This window comes from Haliotis asinina, chromosome 9 (assembly GCF_037392515.1).
Source record: "Haliotis asinina isolate JCU_RB_2024 chromosome 9, JCU_Hal_asi_v2, whole genome shotgun sequence".
Classification (NCBI taxonomy): domain Eukaryota; kingdom Metazoa; phylum Mollusca; class Gastropoda; order Lepetellida; family Haliotidae; genus Haliotis; species Haliotis asinina.
The window spans coordinates 4,409,983-4,433,470 of NC_090288.1; the positions used below are offsets into that span (position 1 = coordinate 4,409,983).

The window sequence follows — 23,488 nt, forward strand, 5'->3', positions numbered from 1 at the left end:
TACATACATACATACATACATACATACATACATACATACATACATACATACATACATACATACATACATACATATATATAGTGAGAGAGAGAGTGATTTGTTTCTCTTATTGTACACTTGTGCGTGTGTATGTGTGCATGCATGCTTAGTAACAGCACCCGAGCGTCCGATGTCTGCATGTGTTGCAGTTGTTGTTTGGTGTTGTATAGTCTGTAATTTATTATATGTATATATACTGCAAACAAAAAGTATGGGTACACCCTAAAATGTAATAGAAATTATTCGATATTCTTTGAGTTTGATTGAAATGAAACATTATCAAAAACCTTGAAAAACTGGGATGATGAAACACACCAACACAATGTTTGATTCAAACGCCCAAACACAACAGTGTTAGCATAGTGCATGTTGACAACACACTTCCCATGCAGTTCACAAAAAACACAATACATGCACTTGAGTATTTCTTGTATTGTGACGTATAATCTGTCATAAGATTTCCCTTAGGGACAATGGCAGCACAACTGGCACTACTGCTTAACCCTCCCCGCCATGCTAAAACTCTAAATGTAGCAACTCTAGATTAGCCCTTGTGATCTTCAATTTAAATGCATAGGTTTATTTGTAACAATCAAAATTATGTATATTCAGAGACTAAGCGTTGGCTCTGAGCCCTCCGTACCTGCAGCTATTGAGGGTTAAGGGCATACACTGTTCTCAATGCTACATCTAGTGTGACGGATTACTGTCAGTCTGACAAATCACTACCACGATGTGTGAACCTTTATGGACAAAATTATTTTTTTGCTCAAATACTGATGTTGTACACGGCAGTACGCGGTGCCCACGGGTCAAACTTTGTAGCAATGTGACAATTTTCAAAAGGAAATGAATCATTTTCGAGTACCTGAGTAGGGCTAGAGGCGGGATTCATCTCTCGGGTAATTGAGTCCACGCGTCAACGCCCCATTCACCTGCATTCTCACCCATTCTTACTAAAGATCTTGCTATAGAATTGGTCGTGAGACTTAAGAGGCAACTAACATGATCGGCTAGCCAGACTCGTTGACTTGGTTGACAGATCATCGTACCCTAGTTGCGTAGATCGACGTTCATGCTGTTGATCACTTTATTGTCCGTTCCAGACTCGATTATTTTCGGAAGCCGCCATATTGCTGGAATATTCTGAGAGCGGCGTAAAACAAACATATACCAAGTCAGAAAATCTGTGCCAAATATGTAATATACTGGTAACATTTTGAAAGAAAAAATCGTGCCACATATTCTAGACTTGCGTGGGCTTTCTTGGACACATTTGTTTCAGGGTCAGTTTCAGGGTCTGTATGACAGACCAGCTGAGTGAGTGATCTATGGATTATGTCAAAAGCTGATCCTTACATACTAAGACTTAGTTGTGGTGCGACATACTCAATATTTGTCTTGCTGATATGTGACATGCTGAATTTTTGACATACTACAGTGACAAGTTGAAGGACTGACATGCCGAATAACTGACATGCTAATATTCTGCCAATCATGCTGTCTTAGCTGGGTGTTCTACAGTATGTAGGCATCAACCAGCCATTTTACAGGCCGAGTGTAACAGCCCTGATGTCACAGGAATCATAATATTAGATGAAGTGTCCGTAAAATCCACAAATTGGCAGTCTGAAAATCAAATTGAAATGAATATTCATAAATGGTTTAGAAAGTCTTTTTACCTGGATTTGGTCAATGTTATCATGAGCAATCTTGTTAAATATATTTTTCAGGCTCAGAAGAAATGAAACAATATTTTGCATCACCTTGATGCTATCAATGTCCATGATAATACTGCATTAAACATAACACTTATATATGATAAATAAATGTTATGGTTCTTAGTTAATCTGTTGTAGCACTAACTTCCATGCATAATGGACCAGATGCACCTTTATCGAAATGAACTCTCTCTCTCACTGGTCATGTCATGTCAGGTCACTATGGTTAAAACGAGTCAAAGGATATATTTTGTTATTGCTTCTCTGCATATAATGAATAAAACTTCAGCAGCAAACAGTTTCTTGTTACTGCATTCATTACCCAATGTTTGTATTCATTAGCCAATTGTCATGATAAATATCTTATTTACCCCACAGAGGATTCTTTGCAGCAATGATACTTCATGATTTGGTTCAAGGGTAATGAGTAAGTAGGTTTCACACCGTTTTAGCAATATTCCTGCAATGTCAGGACAGTGGATGCCAGAACTAGGTTTCACACACTGAACCAAAGTGGGGAATCAGACCTGGGTTTGATCAGCAATGTCTTTAATCACTAAGATTCCACATCACCACTCATGAGTAATGTGTTAAATGACTTAATCAGCCTGGAACAGTGTGGAGGTCTGGTTTGTTTGACTGTTTTTTAACAATGCACTCATCATTATTCAAGCTATATGCTGGCAGTACGAAAATGATCGACTCTGGACCAAACAAGCCAGTGAGCAGCAGCATATGCATCAGTCTATGCAACTGTGGGAGGTATGCTGAAGCAATGAATGTGTTTGAGCCTGTATGGAGAGTATTTCTGGTTACCAGTTACTCAATATGGACAACCCCATGGGCCCAGTATCCAGATGGTTGAGAGAGGTGAAGTGATGCTTTGGTGCCTCGGTACATCATAAGTGCTCCCTCTGTAAATAGTGTTATACAATGCATGTGTATTTTTCTGTACTGACACAAGACAGTATACAATCTAAACTAAACAACACATACTTGTACTTGTTTGAAGTCCTGGTGCTTTTTCATCAATCACTTCTTGCAAAATTTGTTGAAGTAGGTACTTGAGATCACTACCACAAATATGAAAAATCACAGTATACCACTTCATGGATCACAACTTCTTGTCTATTGCACAGAGCAACACTTCGGTTTGAATTCTTACACCTCTATCAAGCAGGGGTTATTCATAAAGTCGTATGCTTTGTTTCCAACATGAATGCCAATTGATCAATTGCTCTGAAACATTTGCATTTCAGAAGTAACTTCAAGTTTCCATGACAACATAACTGGTTGTAGCTCATACAATATTTTGATCTTTTTCAACAAAAACATCTCCAGTTGAAACAAGGTAAATGATGACAAACTTCCATTTCATTTAGTCAATATTTAATGAGCCTAAATGACCCAACAAACAGAAGTAAGGGTTCAGTAGATTAACAAAAATTGTTAGTGCGTAGCTATACATTCAACAAGTATGTTCTAACAGTAAGTAACACTTACAGTACTAACACTCCTATGTTGAAACAAGCACTTAGTTACTAAAGTAACTGGTATCATTAATGGAGCAAGCACAAGGGTGTTAAAAGGATATGGTTCAATTCCAATATTTCACCTTCGATAGAACTGAAGTACCTTACAGCTCTCCTTCACATATTCACTGGTCACGAAGACAATAAAACATGTCCTCAGTCTGGTCAAGGGCTGACAAGCGTGACAGAAATGTACAGATATTTGGGAGCATGTATGAAATAAGACATCTGAGTGAGGTCTCACAAAGAAAATCTATTCTGTATAGAAGTTCTAGTGACATCAGTCTTTAGACATCATCAGAGAGGGCTGCTACACCTGGGAGTGTCTTTCCTTCCAACAGCTCAAGACTGGCTCCACCACCTGTGCTGACGTGGCTCACCTTGCTCTCTGTGTTGTACTTTGCTGCACATGTTGCCGTGTCACCTCCCCCGATAATGGTTGTTGCACCAGATTCTGTTGCGTTGACAACTGCATCCATCATAGACTTGGTACCTTCAGCAAAGTTGGGGAATTCGAAAACTCCAGGAGGGCCATTCCATACAATCGTTTTAGCCCTGCTAATGACCTCAAGAAAGTTCTTGGATGATTCCTTTCCGACATCTAAACCCAAACTTCCAGCTGGAATACCAGATGACACTGTAGCAGAACCAACATTTGCATCTTCTGCAAACTTGTCAGCTGTAACAAAATCTGTTGGAAGATGGATTTGAACGCCATTTTTTGCTGCTTTTTCCATCAGATTGTTAATTATCTTTGCACCCTCTTCGTCATACAATGAGCTTCCAATGTCCATACCCTTGAGGACCTTGAGGAACGTGAATGCCATTCCACCACCAATGATCATCTCTTGTACCTTGTCAAGCATGTTCTCAATCAGTTGGATCTTGTCTGCAACTTTGGCACCACCAAGGATAGCAAGGAATGGTTTTACGGGGTTATCCAAAGCTTTGGCAAAATAGGTTAGTTCCTTCTTGAGCAAGAAGCCAGCAGCTCTTTGTGGGAGTTGACAACCAACCATGGAACTGTGAGCTCTGTGAGCAGTGCCAAATGCATCATTCACGTAGACATCGCCGAGTTTCGAGAGGGATGCCCTGAAAGCATCTACCGCGGCTTTTTCGGCCTTCACCTTTTTGCCTTCTGAATCGACTCCCTTTCCTTCCTCTTCGATATGGAACCGTAGGTTTTCCAACAAAATGACAGATCCATCTGCCGGATCTACACATGCATCCTCCACTTCCTTACCAACACAGTCACTCAGAAATGTTATGGGCTTTGCGAGAAGCCTTTCCAGCTCTTTGGCGACAGGTCCCAGCGAATACTTCTCGTTCCGTTGACCGTCAGGTCGCCCAAGGTGACTCATGAGTACGACGGACTTCGCACCATTTTCCAGTGCTGCTTTGATCGTAGGCAGCGCTGCGGTGATTCTCTGATTGTTGGTGATGTTGCCATCCTTCAGTGGCACATTAAAATCAACTCGTATCAACACACGTTTGCTTTTTACATCGATTTTGTCGATGCTGAGCTTGTTCAGTGCCATGATGTCTTGTGAATGAAGTTCAAGGTCACAGTACCGGTAAACACGGGTATACTTCATTTACGGATTTTTATCCCAATATTCATTTTAGCTTATTGCCAGTTGAACCACAAAACGTTTGAACGCATATAAAAACGTATCTGTGCACCCAACTGTATAGTTTCAATCGAATGACTCAAAAATTACTTCTTACAATTTTTTACTTGAAATGTTTAGCAATTGACACAATTCTCATACAGCACAACAGCTAAAGGGATTGCGTTTTTAGAATCTGATGCCAGCTTGCATGGAACCACCATGTTTATAACCAAATACTCTTGCGTATCAAGACGGTGCCTAATGTTTCAAATTGAACCAAGGTGAACGGAACTAAAGTTGCTATGGCATAGAATTGTTTTGTACATAATTACGTTTTAATTACATATCACAGGCTTTGTGTAAAGTTTCTTTTTGCATTTTTTATTGTAATAGATAATCTAATTTATGGCGAAAACAATACGAACATCTTTTCCACAATGTCAGTCAAAAGACGCCTACCTTTATTTATCGTATGGTTTGTTCAATATTGTCGCTCGTTAATGTTAATTCGGCGATTTTATTGTTTCAATATTTCAAAATAAGTATTGAGGCTTGCGACAATGCTAAATTCGTAACAGCAGAGAGTCGATTTCTGGATCTTAACCAAGTAATAAGAAAGTGTGGCCAGAATGAACTCGTTTGCAGAATATGCTTCCAGATTATAATCATAAAATAATGGAAAGGCATCCAGGGACTTTTTTATTTTGCTATCCCGAAACTGTGGTAATCTAGACTTGCCACATATTCTAGATCTGCATGAACTTCCTTGGGGATATATTTGTTCAGGGGTCTGTATGACCAGGGATAATCTAAACACTCTATATATTCTCTCTAGTATGACACAATCTGCGTCTGTATGTGTTCAGGGCTAAGTGTCCATGTGCCGAGGACGCATGTATCGGAACGTGCATGTAAATTCTTCAAACCACAGCTATCATCATCATCATCATCAATCTCCCAACACTGCTAGTTATTTCAGAGCCTCATAATTCAACTCCTGCTTGGGCGCGTGTGAAGACTTGTGGAAAATATTGAAGCAAGAGGACATAAAAGAATGAATGGTACCCAAAAGAAGTATACAACAACACTACACGCTTACTTCCCCTTGATCATTCTTATATTTGTGGGTTTGTTATGTCAAATGACTGGGCTCATGTCTACTAAAGGATGCGCATTGTCAAAGAGGAACTAGTTGAAAACACCGGAAGTGTTCTTATTTGCAAACAAACCCACATGTCAGCAGAAAAGAAACAAAATGAAAGTGCGAGTTAGGATACACGGTGCGACGAAGACAATTAATTTAGGAGACAGTGGGTCGAAGGACATTTCATTTGCCGCGCTGAAGCAGAAAGTCACAACCGAGCTAGGTTTAAATCATGAGTAAGTGTCATATTTAACATTAATGGTGAACATTTTGGGGCGTTTTTGAAAATCATTTTATCAATGATTACACAATGCCAGTTAGAAAGCGGTCAGATGTAGAATATGTCATATCATTTGGGGCCACACCTTTTTTTGTAAAGTACAAATTCTAGTACTGTTTTGGTTGAGTACCCTCTGGGATTCAAACCCGCACACTTAGAGTGAGGCACCTAATTGCCAGGGATCCTAGTCAAAATGTCTACACGTCAAAATGGCCACAAAACTTTCTTGAAGACTAAAATGAAAATATATTTAATAAGTGTAACATAATACATATAATGTTTGCATTATATTTACAACATTACATTGGAAAGTATATACAGTAATAAAGAACTACAGTGAATTACCATTATTTACAAGATGATATATATCATCATTTCATGCATTTGAAAACAGGGGAAATACCTTTTGGACATAGGTTTATCCACTACAGTCCATCAGCAGAGGTTTCCCTTCTGTGAGCCTGTCTTGAGAAGGATGAACCTCTCTTCCACCTCAGTCTCAAAGTATCAATTAGGCAAGTACCTCAATAATAAACACCTAGTTTTGTGTGGGTGCCGGTCAAGCGACAAAACGCCCCAGCAAATTTGGTCAAATCGCCCAAGATATTTGGTCAAATCGCCCCAGGGGGGTAGTCAAAACGCCCCAGTTTATTCAAAATGGTTTGATATATGCCATAAATGCATGGTTTTGTCAACTTCCATGCTATATTCTTCACATAATATTATGTGTTGTATTATTAGTAATATCCCATGTCTAGGTAACACCGTAATACCAATTATTTGGCAAAGAATTACAATCTGTATAAAACTTCCATGTTACAGCCTTCACATAATACTATGTAGTAATGTTTGTGATAAATATTTAACTAGTAAACTGATAACAGCAAAAGTAATATTCATGGATAGACAGCACTTATAACACCAATTATTTGCATGTTATCTATGCTTTTGTTAATTACAAGAATTAAATGAAAGGCTTGTATAGAATGTTTTTTTGGCCGTAAATGTACAGTTTTTATCAGCAAGTATGGGACTAAATACATATCAAAACAATCTACAGCTGCTCTTGTCAAAAAGTGCGGCTGTAAATGCATAGGTTTTCTCAACTAGTATAGTATAATACTTATGAAAACAATTTGTTGGGTTTTTTTCAATTACTCTTGTCAAAAAGTGAGGCCGTAAATTCATAGGTTTGGTCAACACGTATGGTATAATACTTATCAAAACAAGAGTCATCAGAAGATGACATATCCCCCCGGCCCCCACATGTTTGAGAGGACAAATAATCTGAGAGTTACTCATTGTGTTTTAGACTAAGTTTGAATTGTTTCCATGGAATTCATGAAAATTATAAATGCCATACATCTGTAACCAGCAAAGTCACAATTTCAAGATCTGTCTCATATATCTGCTGATCTGTTGAAAGATATGAAATGGTTTTCAAGTTCTGCTCCGGAAACAAAGCCCATCCCTCCATTTTGAGACTAAGTAAAACAAAGAAAATATAAATACCAAAAAATCTGTAAATAGCAAAAGGCACAACCATAGGCTGAGATAACTACATCTATCATGTTTGGTCTAAAAATATTGAACGGTTTCTGAGTTATGCTCCGGACAGGACAGGTTCCCCTATACCCTTTACATGCACCATCTGCAAAGAGACACCGAGGGAAAGGAGTCCCATAGACCACTCATTTCATGGACGAGTGGAAAGCATGATGTTATGATTACACAATGCCAGACAAACAACTATGCATTTACAGCATTTACAATAAATATTTTATACAAACCTTTTACTGTATTCAGATTGTAATTCTTTACCAAATAATTGGTAATACGGTGTTACCTAGGCATGGGATATTACTAATAATATAATACATAATATTATGTGAAGAATATAGCATGGAAGTTGACAAAACCATGCATTTATGGCATATATCAAACCATTTTGAATAAACTGGGGCGTTTTGACTACCCCTCTGGGGCGATTTGACCATACCTGGGGCGATTTGAAATATCTTGGGCGATTTGACCAAATTTGCTGGGGCGTTTTGTCGCTGGGGCGATTTGACTGGCACCCGTTTTGTGTGACGTAACTTCTTTCGTCAGTTTTACACTTTCATATCAAATAATACTTTGTGGCTATTTTGACTTTTTGGTATGGCCATTTTGACTATGGGTTGTGGCCATTTTGTTTTTTTAGTGTGGCCATTTTGACCAGGGTAAGTGTGACCATTTTGTTGTGTGTCCATTTTGACCTGTTCCCATCACCAGCACACAAACTCAACTGCCTAGCCCTCTCTAGACTAACAGCTAGTCTCTGAAATGAACATATTTTACTGAAAAAAACGTTCATAGTGAAAAGAAATGATAAAATGAAATGGAGCCCTGAGACTTTCTTCATTTTCAGAAGCTGTGGAAATCTAGACTTGCCACATTTTCTAGACTTGTGTGGGCTTTCTTGGATATTTATACTTCAGGGTCTGTACGATAGACTAAGCCCGCTCAGTCACCACGACTTCCACAAAAATGGAAGTCAGATATCTGGTAGTCTAGACTGCGTACTTTGTGTACCCGTCTCATGAGTGTAAATTGACACGGCTCCCACGGCTGAAAGCTATGATTACACTATGATTAGACTACCAGTTGTTCGACAACCCTTTTTGTGGTATCACTGTGACTGAGCGGGCTAGGCAGCAGACATTATGTGCTGGTAATTAGATGCCTGACTGACTGTGCCTGAATCCCAGATGGGACTCAACCTAAAAAGTACTAGAATTTGTACTGTACTAAGAAAGTGTAATCCCAAATATGACCTGTTACATTTTATCAATATCTGTATGAATGATGGTACGGTGATGAGTGAGAGATATTGTTTAAGATGCTGAGATGAATAATTATGTAGGTGACTGTAAATGCTAGTATTTCAAATAGATAAAATATAGCAGGATACAGTATAATCTTGTTGATTGGTATGTAGATGATAGATCCTTGTGGTACAGGTGTCCGGTCACAAATCAATTTGTTTCATGTCACCAGTGGGTAGTGACTATTTATAGCTATCAAAACAAGTAAACTTATTTAAAAGACTTTGTGTATGGTGTGAGTAAGCTAAAGCTATATTTCATCACAGAAGTTTAAGTACAACTGTATCGATGTAGTAAGTTTCATATCGATAGTCATTGATTATTCTTCAGATCAACAAAATTTCAAATTATAGCCAGCATCTTTTTATCATCCATGTTTTATCCTGTAAGCCCGACTCTTGTCTATTTGTCACCATTTACATCATGATCCGTTAATGACTTTATTACATGCATTGACTAGTGGTGACAATACACAGGTAAGCCACACATTTAAATTTCACCGCTGCCTCTGACAGTGTCAAGTATATATAGCATCCTGTGGTTTACATTTGGCATTTCTCATATCTGGTGTAATTATTAAATATAGGATTGGGTTATGAAAATGATGTAGTGGATATATTGCATATTATTTGAGATTAGGTTCTAAAACTGTTATCAGGCAAGTGGAATACAGAATAAACATACAAGTTTGAGGTATAGTCTGTACAGCTGAATAGTTTGATGTGATGCTACAATGATTATGGAAAAGCCTGTTATGTACATGGAGGAGGGGAAACAACATAACAGTTAAAGCCAGTAAACAAGAGAAAGCTGACTGAATTCAATCTATAAGTAATAAAGAAATTATTCATATATGTTATTTTTAATTAGTGTGCCAACTTTGAATTTCTTCTTGAAGAAGACAAAATGGCTTCATCGTTTGTCTTTTTTTTATCCACAGATCTTTTGATCTTAGTTTGAATAAGAAAGACATTCTGGAAGGCGATGAAATAGTGTTAGATGACTTTGGTATTGTGTCAGGGGACCTCATCCATGTTCTGGTTCATGGTGGTGCTTCAACATGTCAACCAAGCGAGGTTACTCCTACCAGTCCACCAATTCAAAGGGAGGTTACCCCCCAATCTACTGACAGCAATACAATATTCACCAGTGTGGTGCCAGCATCAGACGTGTCTGCTACATCTACAAGTGTAGGCCATACCTCCGATGTTGTGGATTCTCCAGTTGAAGATGATCCCATGGAAGGAACCAGCAGTATGGATGGAAACAGCAATAATGATCCTGTTGTGAATCGGTGCTTACAGGAGCCATTACAATGTTGTGAGTCAACAACTGATGTTGTTCCTGTCTTACTGTCCCAGTTGTATGAATCTGTTGTGAATCAATGTGAAGATCGGAATGACTTCTTGTGGGTTGTGATACATATTTTGATGTTGGAGGCAGGATTCAAGCCCACTCAGGTAAACATAACCATCAACACTGACATTGTGGTTAATATAGCAATATCTTGGAAATATATCAAGCCTTCTGTTCTATGATGGGAATATTTGTCAGTATTCAGAATCATGTACTAGTTATTTGCAGTGGATATGGCTCTCTAAAGATCATACTAAAGTGATTGGTAATCAATTATTTCAAATTTAATCAATTATTTGTAAATTTTGGAGAAGTTTGTTTACAAATGAAAACTTTCTTTCATCACAATAGTTTAAGAATGATACAATTTCCATGTCAGTAATCTTTCATAATTCTTTCAATTAACTAGTATTACCTGCATATTTAACATATTCTTCATGAGATCCGTGAAGGTCCCGGGGTAGAATAGGCCTTCAGCAACCCATGCTTGCCATAAAAGGCGACTCAGCTTGTCGTAAGAGGCGACTAACGGGATCGGGTGGTCAGGCTCGCTGACTTAGTTGACGCGTGTCATCGGTTCCCAATTGCGCAGATCGATGCTCATGTTGTTGATCACTGGATTGTCTGGTCCAGACTCGATTATTTACAGACCGCCGCCATATAGCTGTAATATTGCTGAGTGCGGCGTAAAACTAAACTCACTCACTCACTCACTATTCTTCATGAGTGAGTGAGTTTTTGGCAGTATTCCATCAATATCACGGTGGGGACCACTAGAAATGGGCTTCACATACTTTGTACATACATGGGGTATTAAACACATGTGGCTTCACATACTTTGTACCCACATGGGGAATTAAGCACATGTGGCTTCACATACTTTGTACCCACGTGGGGAATTAAACACATGTCTTCAGCAAACGCTTTTGTCACTGGGCTCCACAAATCGCCCGATTGTTTATGATTATGACAAGTCCAATGTTCCAGGGAGACGACAGTGGAAGTTCAATGCCTGACAACTGGAAGCAGCCAACACTCTACAACACTAGGTATCGTCTCCCAGAGTCAGATGGAGTGGTCAGTTCAGTGACTGGAGTAATGATGGGATCGTTCCTCATTGTACATGGTATGGGGAAATATCAGTGGCTTAAATGTGTTAATTTGAATAGAGGCAAAGAAAACAATGTTTAGTTTCCATCGTGTTGTTACAGCTTGAAATCAGTGACTTGAGGAAAGTTCAGTAGAAGCTTAATGGGTATTTACAGGTTGAAAGATAACACGACAACTTATGGTTTGGATTTAGAACTTCTTTAATATTTACAACACAATGTTTCAGGGCTACTTCTTGCACCCTCATCATGGATATCCTACCCTTTTCATTATATTAATACTCTATACATCCAGTGCATAAACATACCACTTACTCCCTCACTCTTTAATCTTTTTGTAGGTTACATTGTCTGCAATGCGATGAATTCCTGTGCTTACAAAGTCATCCTCAAACCCAGCGAGTATTTGACTGGAGACACGAAAGGTGGTAAGTATGTTTCAACTTTCTTGGTCTACATGATAAGAGCTACCATTTTCAGAGGCTTGACTTCAGTCTTTACACAGCTTTGTAACGAATATTAAAAATGGTTTAGTTTCATCAGTGTTTGAAGTAAGTTTCCTCAGTTTCTTCAGTTGTTAGTTTCTTCATTTGTTCTCAGTTTCAGAGCAGTTTTATTGTATGTTGTTAGAAAACAATCACTTTATCAGAGTTCTAAAGGCCGGGATACCTCTTACTATGTACATGGCTAGTATGAATTAAATGATAACTTTGTTACTAATCAGGAAAATATACAAACAAATAATTAAACTGATAATCCTACAGACATAAAGTTTGTAATAAAACTGATGAAAATAGGTGCAGCATGCATATTAACATTTTTATAGATTTTGTTAAGCTGTGTATCTGGATGCAGGGCCTGCCAAGTGTTACAAGAACCTGAAGAAAATCTCTCGTAATGTTAAGAACCATGTTGGGCTGCCACTGCTGAAAGACATGCGGACAGGTGATTGTATCATGTCGTAAACTGTAGTTGATAAACTTCTATATTTAGGTCCTGTCAGATATTTTAGTAATTGTATTTAACATGTTTAGTGATGAAATACTGTATTTATGATATCGGAAAAGTTTAAACTGCAGTAGACGGAAGAAGATAAAGGAGTGTCCTTGTCGGTGACTGCGTGTTCATGCCGTAAGATTAACTCATCCCTGGACCAAGTTCGTAGCTATTCTGACTGTGAGCTCATGTGATGTTTGTCTGTCATTTTATTTGTGTAGGCCATCATCTGCCTGCTGTACAGACATGAACATCTATGGCATGTTGAGAATCATTTTAGTTCAGAATGTAATTGAATGTATTGTTATGAATCAATGCATGTTCCTCTTTTGTAATAAGTTGGATTTGACCATAATAATGAGTTTGATCAAAATGGATTTCCTAACACAATAAATGTGAGAAACCACTCTACAAAATAAAACTGAACACAAACACATTTTATGAGTCTAATAGTGAGACTGGCTGAGACGTATTAGACATGCCATTGGAAACTTTCTCATTTTCAGAATTGATCAGTGTTTACTATAAGTCACAATATATTTTGCAGTTTTGGGGTATCCTGAGGGGATTAACCTCCTGTCCTTGACACATGAACTAAAGGTGAGTGTCAAGGTCATCCTATCATGAGATGCTTTGTGTGTAGGTAGCATATTTTGCCCTTGCTAAACGGACACTGGGTACATCAAACTGACACCTGAAATATTTAAGTTTTGCTTTGTACTTTGATCCAGAGTGTATTTGCCTTGAATAAACTTGAAACTGAAAGAAACAGCGTGTTCAGAAATGATGGTAGTTGTACCATGGTAATAATTGCAATATTGATAACTCATGAATAGTTGAAGATCCCAGTTCCCCTCATGTTGTATATTAAGTAATTTACTAAGTGTATTTAAATAAAAATGCAGAGTTTCTGTGTCTTGTATGGTAGAGGCTTGCTGTTCATTAAGGATTTAGCATCCATTACCCTTATTCTAGAAGCATTCGTAGCCCTAAGAATTCTTAACTTTGATCATAGCCAATGTGTTAAGAATGGACTTATGAAGTTCGTAGCGCTACGAACATTTCGCGAATATCTAGCCTGGTGATTTTAGAAAGCAGCCAGTTGGAATTCTGAGAAAGCATTAGAATATCATTGTGTGTCACATGCCAACATAAATTGAGATATGGTTTGGCTTGTTTTGCTAAACTACTATTTTTCCTGGTTGATGAAGTTTTACCTCAGGAACTGGGCCCATGATTATGATAATAATCGATGCTTGTAATCTTGGCAGACATTGCTCAAGCCTCACTTTATTCAACAATGTGAAATTAACATGTGTTATGCTTTGTCTCTTGATCTAGTTGAGGATTCTTGGCTTCCTTGATTGCGCAAGTCTCCTGAAAATAGACAGAACTTGTCAGCACTTTCACTCTCTGGCCAGGGACAGGGCTGTCTGGTGGCGGCGCTATCTCCTGGACTTTGGAAGTAAGCATCAGATTTCCATTATTGCTCCACCTAAAAGTAGGAAGATCTGATTCATGACAACAATCAAATATTTGAAGTCTATATACCCCATGGTGGATGTAAGTAAAGTTTTATGTGTTTAAGTGCTTCCCTGCATTCAATAGACCTGTTCTAGAACTAGAAGTCATTAAGCTTAAGCCAGACTATTGTCTTCCTATTTAGGACATAATCTGAGCAAGAATTCAAGAAGGCCGAGAATGTGAACAAAATCCAAAATTGAATTGATGAAATTCATTTTGTTTCATGGTAATACATTCTTAATGATATTAGCAGACACGTTTGTAAGGCAGATCACAAGTGTAGGCATCATGGGAATGAAGGAATTATGCTTGTGTAGGCAGGGTAGGAGCACTGGAAGAGTAGGAGTGTTGGCAGGGATGGAATGTAGGTAGAGGAATCTGTAGGCATTGGTGGACTGTAGGCAGGGTAGGAGCACTGGAAGAGTAGGAGTGTTGGCAGGGATGGAATGTAGGTAGAGGAATCTGTAGGCATTGGTGGACTGTAGGCAGAGTAGAAGCATTGGAAGAGTAGGGATGTTGGCAGGGATGGAATGTAGACTGTAGGCAGGGTAGGAGCACTGGAAGAGTAGGAGTGTTGGCAGGGATGGAATGTAGGTAGAGGAATCTGTAGGCATTGGTGGACTGTAGGCAGAGTAGGAGCATTGGAAGAGTAGGGATGTTGGCAGGGATGGAATGTAGGTAGAGGAATCTGTAGGCATTGGTGGACTGTAGGCAAAGTAGGAGCATTGGAAGAGTAGGGATGTTGGCAGGGATGGAATGTAGGTAGAGGAATCTGTAGGCATTGGTGGACTGTAGGCAGAGTAGGAGCATTGGAAGAGTAGGGATGTTGGCAGGGATGGAATGTAGACTGTAGGCAAAGTAGGAGCATTGCAAGAGTAGGGATGTTGGCAGGGATGGAATGTAGGTAGAGGAATCTGTAGGCATTGATGGACTGTAGGCAGAGTAGGAGCATTGGAAGAGTAGGGATGTTGGCAGGGATGGAATGTAGGTAGAGGAGGATGTAGGCATTGGTGGACTGTAGGCAAAGTAGGAGCATTGGAAGAGTAGGGATGTTGGCAGGGATGGAATGTAGGTAGAGGAATCTGTAGGCATTGGTGGACTGTAGGCAGAGTAGGAGCATTGGAAGCAGAGTGGGAACAAGGGCAGAAATGAAATGGAGGCAGGGTGGAGGTATAGGCAGAGAGGGAGTGTAGACATTGTGAGAATGTAGGCAGAGGGTGAGCAAAGGCAATGTGGAAATATAGGCATTGGGTGAATGCAAGCAGAATGGGATTGTATGCTGATTGCGAAGTTGGAGTGTAGGCTGTGTGGAAGTGTTGGCATTGTGGCAGTGTAAGCAGAGTTTGAACGTAGGCAGATGGAGAGTATAGGCATTGGCAAAACATAGGCAGGGGAGAAAATCATAAAGTGTAGGCAGTTATTTTCATATTATTATTGATGTTATGTCTATTACTGGTTACAGGCCTGGTAGTAATTATTATTATTGATGTTATGTCTATTACTGGTTACAGGCCTGGTAGTAATTATTATTATTGATGTTCTGTCTATTACTGGTTACAGGCCTGGTAGTAATTATTATTATTGATGTTCTGTCTATTACTGGTTACAGGCCTGGTAGTAATTATTATTATTGATGTTATGTCTATTACTGGTTACAGGCCTGGTAGTAATTATTATTATTGATGTTATGTCTATTACTGGTTACAGGCCTGGTAGTAATTATTATTATTGATGTTATGTCTATTACTGGTTACAGGCCTGGTAGTAATTATTATTATTGATGTTCTGTCTATTACTGGTTACAGGCCTGGTAGTAATTATTATTATTGATGTTTTGTCTATTACTGGTTACAGGCCTGGTAGTAATTATTATTATTGATGTTTTGTCTATTACTGGTTACAGGCCTGGTAGTAATTATTATTATTGATGTTATGTCTATTACTGGTTACAGGCCTGGTAGTAATTATTATTATTGATGTTATGTCTATTACTGGTTACAGGCCTGGTAGTAATTATTATTATTGATGTTCTGTCTATTACTGGTTACAGGCCTGGTAGTAATTATTATTATTGATGTTATGTCTATTACTGGTTACAGGCCTGGTAGTAATTATTATTATTGATGTTATGTCTATTACTGGTTACAGGCCTGGTAGTAATTATTATTATTGATGTTATGTCTATTACTGGTTACAGGCCTGGTAGTAATTATTATTATTGATGTTATGTCTATTACTGGTTACAGGCCTGGTAGTAATTATTATTATTGATGTTCTGTCTATTACTGGTTACAGGCCTGGTAGTAATTATTATTATTGATGTTATGTCTATTACTGGTTACAGGCCTGGTAGTAATTATTATTATTGATGTTCTGTCTATTACTGGTTACAGGCCTGGTAGTAATTATTTATCATATTCTTTATTCATGCATGATGCAATTCTCTCATTACAGGTCGAGGGAACAATTCATTATCTTTGAACTGGTATGAGGTAAGCATTGTGTCATGTAAGGCAGATTATGAGTGTGGTGAAATATAATGGAAGGTAGATCATTGTCATCTAAGGTTGATGAAAGCAGCAAAGAATGATGTATTTGAGAAGTTACATTCCTTCTGTATTATCTGTGAAATAGAAGTTATCATACTCAAGAAAATGCAGACTTTACTACGGGTTTGTCAACTGCTGGATCAGCACTCTTGAATGACAAATGCATTATAACTAGTTATGCTGGTACAGGTCTTTGACTAATACTGGTCTAATACAGAATTATGGGTTGTTTGAAGGGAATCATTCAAGACATAAGCATAATGAGGGAACACTTTAGACGTGAGGCTACCCCACCACCACCATATGAGAGTAAAGATTTGATAAAATCTTGACAATATCTGTTTTGTTTCTTGCCAAATGACACATCTTCTGTGATGATTTTTCAGCTGTATAAAGCACAGTACCGCAGTCGTAAAGAGGCACAGAAAGCAATGAGAGAAATGACGTTTTTGACGCCAGGACAAGTGTGGATGCAACAGCACCCCCAACCCCCATTTGCCCCCCTGGCTCCCTACAATGGGGGGATTTTGGGTGGGGACTATGACCTCAACCCCCAGTTCCAAGGTAGGAAGCTTAGAGGAGCGGCCAATATCTTCCTGCAAACTGATGAAACAGCAACTTAAATGTTAGGACAATGAAAATACTGGTTTGCATTTGAATTTGATTATGATACCATGTTTGCAAGATTGGAATTACGTAAATAAAACAATCTTAACTCTCATAACTAATTTCCACTCAACAGGTGTTCCCGATCCACTTGGGAGACGAGGACGTAACCCATTGCAGCCTCTATTGCCCCAGCCAAGATTTGACCCCTTTGGACCTCTGCCTGACCACAACATATTGCCAGGGCCAGGAAGGGGAAGGAGAGGGGGTGGCGGCCGGGGAGGTTTGGGGAGGGGACGAGGGTGGATGGGTGGGTTTGGGGGTGGGGGTGGTCCTGGAATGTTTTAAAGTGATTGCAAGATGAATTAAATGAATTGTTATGGACTTTTGATGCATGTATGGGGGTCTTGATGGTGATTGGGGTGGGAGCACAAGTTCAAACCTCAATTTAGCCAGTCGCTTAATGTCAAAGTCTGAAAATTCTGTTCAGTCTATTAAGCTCATCCAATAGCAGTACGTATGATAACAATGAATTTGATTAAGGAAAAGTGAATAGAAGACAAGATTTTGAACTAGAGGTGTGATGATACAGAAAATTCCTGATACAATACATATTGCAAAATCTTGGAACGGTACAACACAGTTCAAAGCACATAACAATATGCTTTTAATTACTTATGTTCTTTAAAAAGGTATATTCTGATATCGTCACAGATCTGTTTTGAACAAAATGCAAACTCACATCTATGCAACATTAGATGATCAGTCTGTTGGAAAACATTGGAGCAGACTGTTCTGCTGTTGTTTTGTTACTGTATTCGTATTGCAAATATCCAACACTGAATTGTTTTGTTGTGTCATTACATCAAGCAGTATATGTTTTTATGAGATAATAGCTCAACTTGCATCACTACAATAAACTGTTAAGTTTTAATGTACACTCAGCATGTTTGTTGGGATATTTTATATTATTTGTTTATGATACAGGTCTCATGATGCTTTTAGTTATTTTATGCTAAACAATAAAACCCATCAGGACCCCCTTGTATATATACAAATTATCAGGTTCAGTTTGTAATTTATGTCAAAAGGACTGCTGTGGCTAACAACTGATAAAAATTTGAAGAATACTTTATGTGTGAAATGTATGTGAATGATCATGGTGCCAAACAATGTACAAAACAATCTTAGCACTAAGGTGGTAATGAATCCATACCTTAACACAGGCTTACAAGAGTTATAGCATTGCAGTTGTTTTGTCTTATTTCTTTTCATTGTTGATGTGTCCAGTTAAAGGATGAAGTTTCATGTCACTCAAGTCCCAATTGTACAGTATATGTTGATCCCAGTGCAACAGTGTGTATGTGTCTTCTAGAGTGTTTGGTTGTGGCAGTCAACATATGACAGAACATGTTTAGTCAGTCATTCTTACCTGTAATGAAATTAAACAGAAACTTTACTCATTTGTCATGTTTGTCAAGATAGTTAATTACTTTCACAGAAAATAAAACTAAATGAATTCAATATGAAACAGTACAGTGGTCATTTGTGCTTCTGATTCATAGAGTAGGATCAATAAGGTTTGAGCTGCATGAAGGTTGCAAGGTGAAGTGAAATGAGTTGGAACAAGACATTCAACATTATGGCATTTGAACGGTGACAAATTCATGCATGTTTTTCTTTGTACTTTGCCAACTGAGATACCATACCATCCCTTCTTTTGTGACCCCATAATAATGAACACCAGGCATAATGATGGCTGTTGACTGAACCACTGACCTTCAGCTGTCCTTCCTGACAATACATCCATTGAAGGTGGTTAGGTCACGAAGTACAATATTTCAGTTATAGTTTGGTTTGTAGGTTGATTATGTATGCTCGTAGAGCTTAAAACGACAAAGGCTGTAAAAAAATTACAATTTTTGGTGAAATCGAAGGGGTCATACCGACAGACCTATTATGACAGTACCAATCTAGGATTTAAACCTACTGTCAGCAACTCCTGACTTGGTTCAGGGATGCCATTGTTATGATTTGTTTGTTTCTTTAGTTTCACATTGCACTTACCAGTTTTCAAGTTATATTACATCTGTAAATAACCAAATCTGGACCAAGCAATCCAGTGATTGACATATGAGCATCAATTTATGCAATTAAGATATGAAGACACGCATGAACCAAGTCAGCAAGTCTGTCCACACTCTCAAGTCATTTATTGCAAGAAAATGGAATTGAGTAATCAGATGCAAGTTTTCCAGCTGCTACCTACACAACTGGCCAGGTCCATACTGAATAAGCTGTACAGTTGCTGCTGTGCTGAGAGTTGCACAGTCATGGTAGCAATGATGGGAGCTGAGTACAGTCGGTGCACAAAAATCAGTGAGCAAAAGAAAATTTCCACGGTGACTTGCCACAACATCCTCTCACACAGACTAACACTTAGTCTCTGCATATACACTGAATCGCAAAAAAACATCACCCCGTTTTGAAACTGGTATTCAGTTTAATTCAAACACATGTAAATAACATAATATTGTCTGAAAGATTTCAGAAATGACATGTTTGATCATCAATACTTAAAGGTCACGTGCAACGTAAAACGCAACTTTGCAGATTCCGATACTTTTCAGTATGCACTTACAAAGACAAGATACTTTTCAGTATGCACTTACCAAAACAAATCATCAAAAATGCCAATTCAACCTATAAAGGTGAAAAAAAAAAACACGATGAAAAAACGCCCTCGAAATGGGAGTTCAAACGATACACTATTTTTTCTCCAGCTGCGCTCATAACCCATGTAGTGCATGTGCCAGACCGAATTTCACTACCAATTTGCTGAACAGATTTGGTTATGATTTTTGGTTAGTTTGATATCTGAGGTGTCCAGAAATGGTTGATGGACCTTCAGATCACTTTGCCAAATGCGATTTTGGTGGCCATCTTTAAATATGGCCGCCAGTTTTCTCTTCAAATATAGAGGGTTAGGAAATCCGCCATAACTCTACACAGCCTTGACCAATTGATGTGCAAATGGGCTCAAATGTTTCTAATAAAATTCCACATCTCCTGATATATGATTTATGTTGTTTAATTAAAATTACCTGCTTCATATTCGCAAAATACTTTGAAAAAAAGACAGAGACCATATATGTTGACCATATATGGTCTCTGAAAAAACTGATATTTTTTATGTTATTTTCACGATTTTCCTTCATATGTTCAGTCCCAAAGGCATAAAAGGATCCAGGATGGGCAAAATATGACTTGGGTAGGTTAGAGGGGTGTCTTAGGCATCCACAACAACTGTTATATTGACATATTACACGATAGTTTTATTCCATATGTACGTTTTCAATTTATGTCATTTCAGTCCTTGATGCGCTCCACGTACCGTACTGATATTTCATCATAATAATGTTCTTATGGTACATTTGTTTGTACATTCTGTGATCATATTCATTAGATAATATGTCAGTTTTTAAAGTGTAATTCCATCACAGGAACACAGGTGGCACCACCCATCAGGACTAACACTCCATGTATGTGACAGTGAAAGTGAAAAAATCTTAGATGTGCATGTCATTCCTCCAATACAGCTGTTTGCACTGCCTGTTTACAACAGTGTATGCATGACCAGAGTAATGAAGTTACAAGGTAAGCTAATGGTGATGTGAAGGAAATGATTATGCTTCCCTGGTGTTATGCATTAGACAAGACAAACTGTGTGCGGTACCTGCCATTATATTACGTACAGATGACAAGGGTAGCAGAGACGTGCCCAGAGCTACATGACCACTTCATCAACGGTGGGTTCAGTGTCTAGCTTGGGAAGGAAACCCCATTTGGCAAGATTGCTATTGACCAGACTGTTGAAGAGACAGTAAATAGAGATACCCAAACTGCTGGTGGAACGAAAGGGTTCAGTCTAAAACACAGTGCTCTTACCCGTTTCTGTGTGACAGCTGAACACAGAGCTGAAGCTGTGAGACAGCTCCGAGACCTTGTTTCAGTATCGCTACGCCGACTTACAACCTTCAAGAATAAAGGAGGGCGAAGTGGATATTGTCCATTGTTGACATGCTGGGAAATAACTGGATAAACCCATTTTCCAATCAACCATCGGACCTTGTAGGCCTTTCTACTGGTGTACCAGCACCATCAGCAATAAAGCAGGATATGCTGAAGGCTTGCAGTAAGGGAGAAGAGGCACTAACAGTTCACATGGCAAATCTGGAGAAAGGGTCAGGGTTTTATGATACCATCAAGAAGCTGAAATTACAAACATTCAGCGCTTACAGAAACCCAAATTCTGTCAAAGCCGGTGCCAACCGAGAGATCATCTTGAAAGCAGATAACAGGGTTTTTGGACAAATGTTACTGATAGCCCAAAACAGGAAGTTGGATATGAAACAAGTACTTAAGTATCCTCTTGGTCCAAAACCATGGGCCTTGGCGAATCCAGATGGAACACTGAAGAAAACAGGGAAAGCAACAGTAGGCAAGCACCTGGAGAAAGATGTTGCTTATGCTGAAGCACCAAGTGGCTCAACGGGCGACAGCGATTGATGCAATGGCAATCGTGCAGACGACACATGGAGAGAACCTGACCTTTGATGATCTGTCTGATGCTGTTCTGAAGAAGGTTCTCCATGAAGGTTTGGGATGTGAACGAATTGATGTAGTTTTTGACATGTGCCGTGCGCAGTCCATCAAAAGAGGGCAAACCGTGGTTCTCAACATGGAACAGTGTTCAGTCAGATAAAACCTGGACATCGAATCAAAAATTGGAAGAGGATCCTATCGATCACAGAAAGCAAGGCCAAACTCACTGTGTTCATAGCCGAGAGTTGGAAGGAGCAGCGTAGGAGAGAGAAGCTGGGTAACGTGGTACTCATGGGAACTTCAGATGAAAGATGTTTCCGGATATCAAAGGATGCCGTAGTGGAGATGGTCCAACTATGGTCCACGCAAGAAGAAGCGGACACACGGATGGTGATCCACGTGAAACATGCTGCGGCAGATTAAGGTTCTAGTGATTTCGGAAGACACTGGTGTGTTCATGAGCCTGCTCTCCCTTCACTCACAAATAGGCACCCGTGTACTATTGAGAGAGGGCAAGAAAAATGCAGTGAGACATAGACATATCACGGCTGAGGACAGTTCTTGGAACGGATGTGTGCAATGCACTGATTGGTGTCCATTCATTTACTGGGTGCGACTCAGTCAGCTCATTTGGGGTGAAGCAGCAATTTATGAAAGACATATGTAGAACAAATGGTGTGTGTGGGGGTTTTCCACTGATTTTGTACATGAAAGATTTAAGACATTTCATCAAATTCATCATCATTCATCCTAGCCATAAATAACGAATGATTCCTTAGCAAACGTATATTTGTCGTCAGGTTCAACATCAGATGAAGATGATGAGTCGGTGAGTGAGTTTGGTTTTACACTGCGTTTAGCAATGTCACGACGCGGAACACCAGAAATGGGCTTTACACCTTTACCCATGTGCATTGAATCTGGCGATCATTACCAAACCATAAAATGCAACAGATTTTCCGCATTTTGCTTCCAATGTCTTCAGCTGACACAACAAGTGCCTTTCTACGGTAACCGGGGTATCATTGGGTATGGACAACACCAGCAACTCATTCTTACACTTCACCATGAATGCGGAAGGTTATACTGTCCTCACTACCCGGAACATTTGGCCAGCAAAATACTCCCTGTATCTACTGACCACATTCTTCACAGGGAAAGTCCAGCATAACATGGCTTTCTCAGAATGGAGCCCTTGTGACCACGGACAGTTGTAGTGCGTAACCCATGTCCATGCGCTTTGTTCATCTCGGTATAATCTAATTTAGTTTGCAATGAAATGTTTACATTAAATTTTATAAAACGAATAACATACAGTTAAGGTATGTTTCCCACTTTCGGGAAACTTTCTCTTCCGATTTGACACATTTAGTTCCTGCGGAAATAATTTAATCACGTGACCATAGTATCGTTCATTTTTTTTCTCTGAATCCGTCATGATTTTATTTATTTAGTTGACTACTAATTTTATGGTCAAACTACTAATTTTGAACATTGAAACTACTATTTGCAACACTTTGGGGTTGGCATTTCTGGAACAAATCAGA

At 38.9% G+C, this 23,488-nt stretch overlaps 2 protein-coding genes across 2 annotated transcripts; one reads left to right on the forward strand and one right to left on the reverse strand.

The window, feature by feature from the left end:
• Positions 1–3,132: 3,132 nt before the first annotated feature.
• LOC137295632 (probable phosphoglycerate kinase) lies at positions 3,133–4,874 on the reverse strand. The gene has a single exon (XM_067827086.1). It carries the CDS (start codon positions 4,828–4,830, stop codon positions 3,580–3,582), a length of 1,251 nt encoding a protein of 416 aa, XP_067683187.1. The 5' UTR covers positions 4,831–4,874; the 3' UTR covers positions 3,133–3,579.
• A 1,204-nt stretch (positions 4,875–6,078) lies between these two features.
• On the forward strand, positions 6,079–18,860 carry LOC137296876 (F-box only protein 7-like). The gene is made up of 10 exons (XM_067828759.1): positions 6,079–6,285; positions 10,137–10,656; positions 11,540–11,678; positions 12,003–12,089; positions 12,517–12,606; positions 13,205–13,257; positions 13,999–14,122; positions 16,636–16,673; positions 17,117–17,294; positions 17,473–18,860. The coding sequence occupies exons 1-10, from the start codon at positions 6,161–6,163 to the stop codon at positions 17,682–17,684; spliced, it is 1,566 nt and encodes a 521-aa protein (XP_067684860.1). The 5' UTR covers positions 6,079–6,160; the 3' UTR covers positions 17,685–18,860.
• The last annotated feature ends 4,628 nt before the right edge of the window (positions 18,861–23,488 follow it).

What these genes read in the sequence shown, in the direction of transcription:
- LOC137295632 (XM_067827086.1), bottom strand. Translation starts at nt 4,830, where the DNA reads ATGGCACTGAACAAGCTCAGCATCGACAAAATCGATGTAAAAAGCAAA.
- LOC137296876 (XM_067828759.1), top strand. Translation starts at nt 6,161, where the DNA reads ATGAAAGTGCGAGTTAGGATACACGGTGCGACGAAGACAATTAATTTA. An exon ending in GAGCTAGGTTTAAATCATGA is followed by an intron (nt 6,286 to 10,136) that starts GTAAGTGTCATA and finishes TTTTATCCACAG; the next exon opens with ATCTTTTGATCTTAGTTTGA. An exon ending in CAGGATTCAAGCCCACTCAG is followed by an intron (nt 10,657 to 11,539) that starts GTAAACATAACC and finishes CCAATGTTCCAG; the next exon opens with GGAGACGACAGTGGAAGTTC.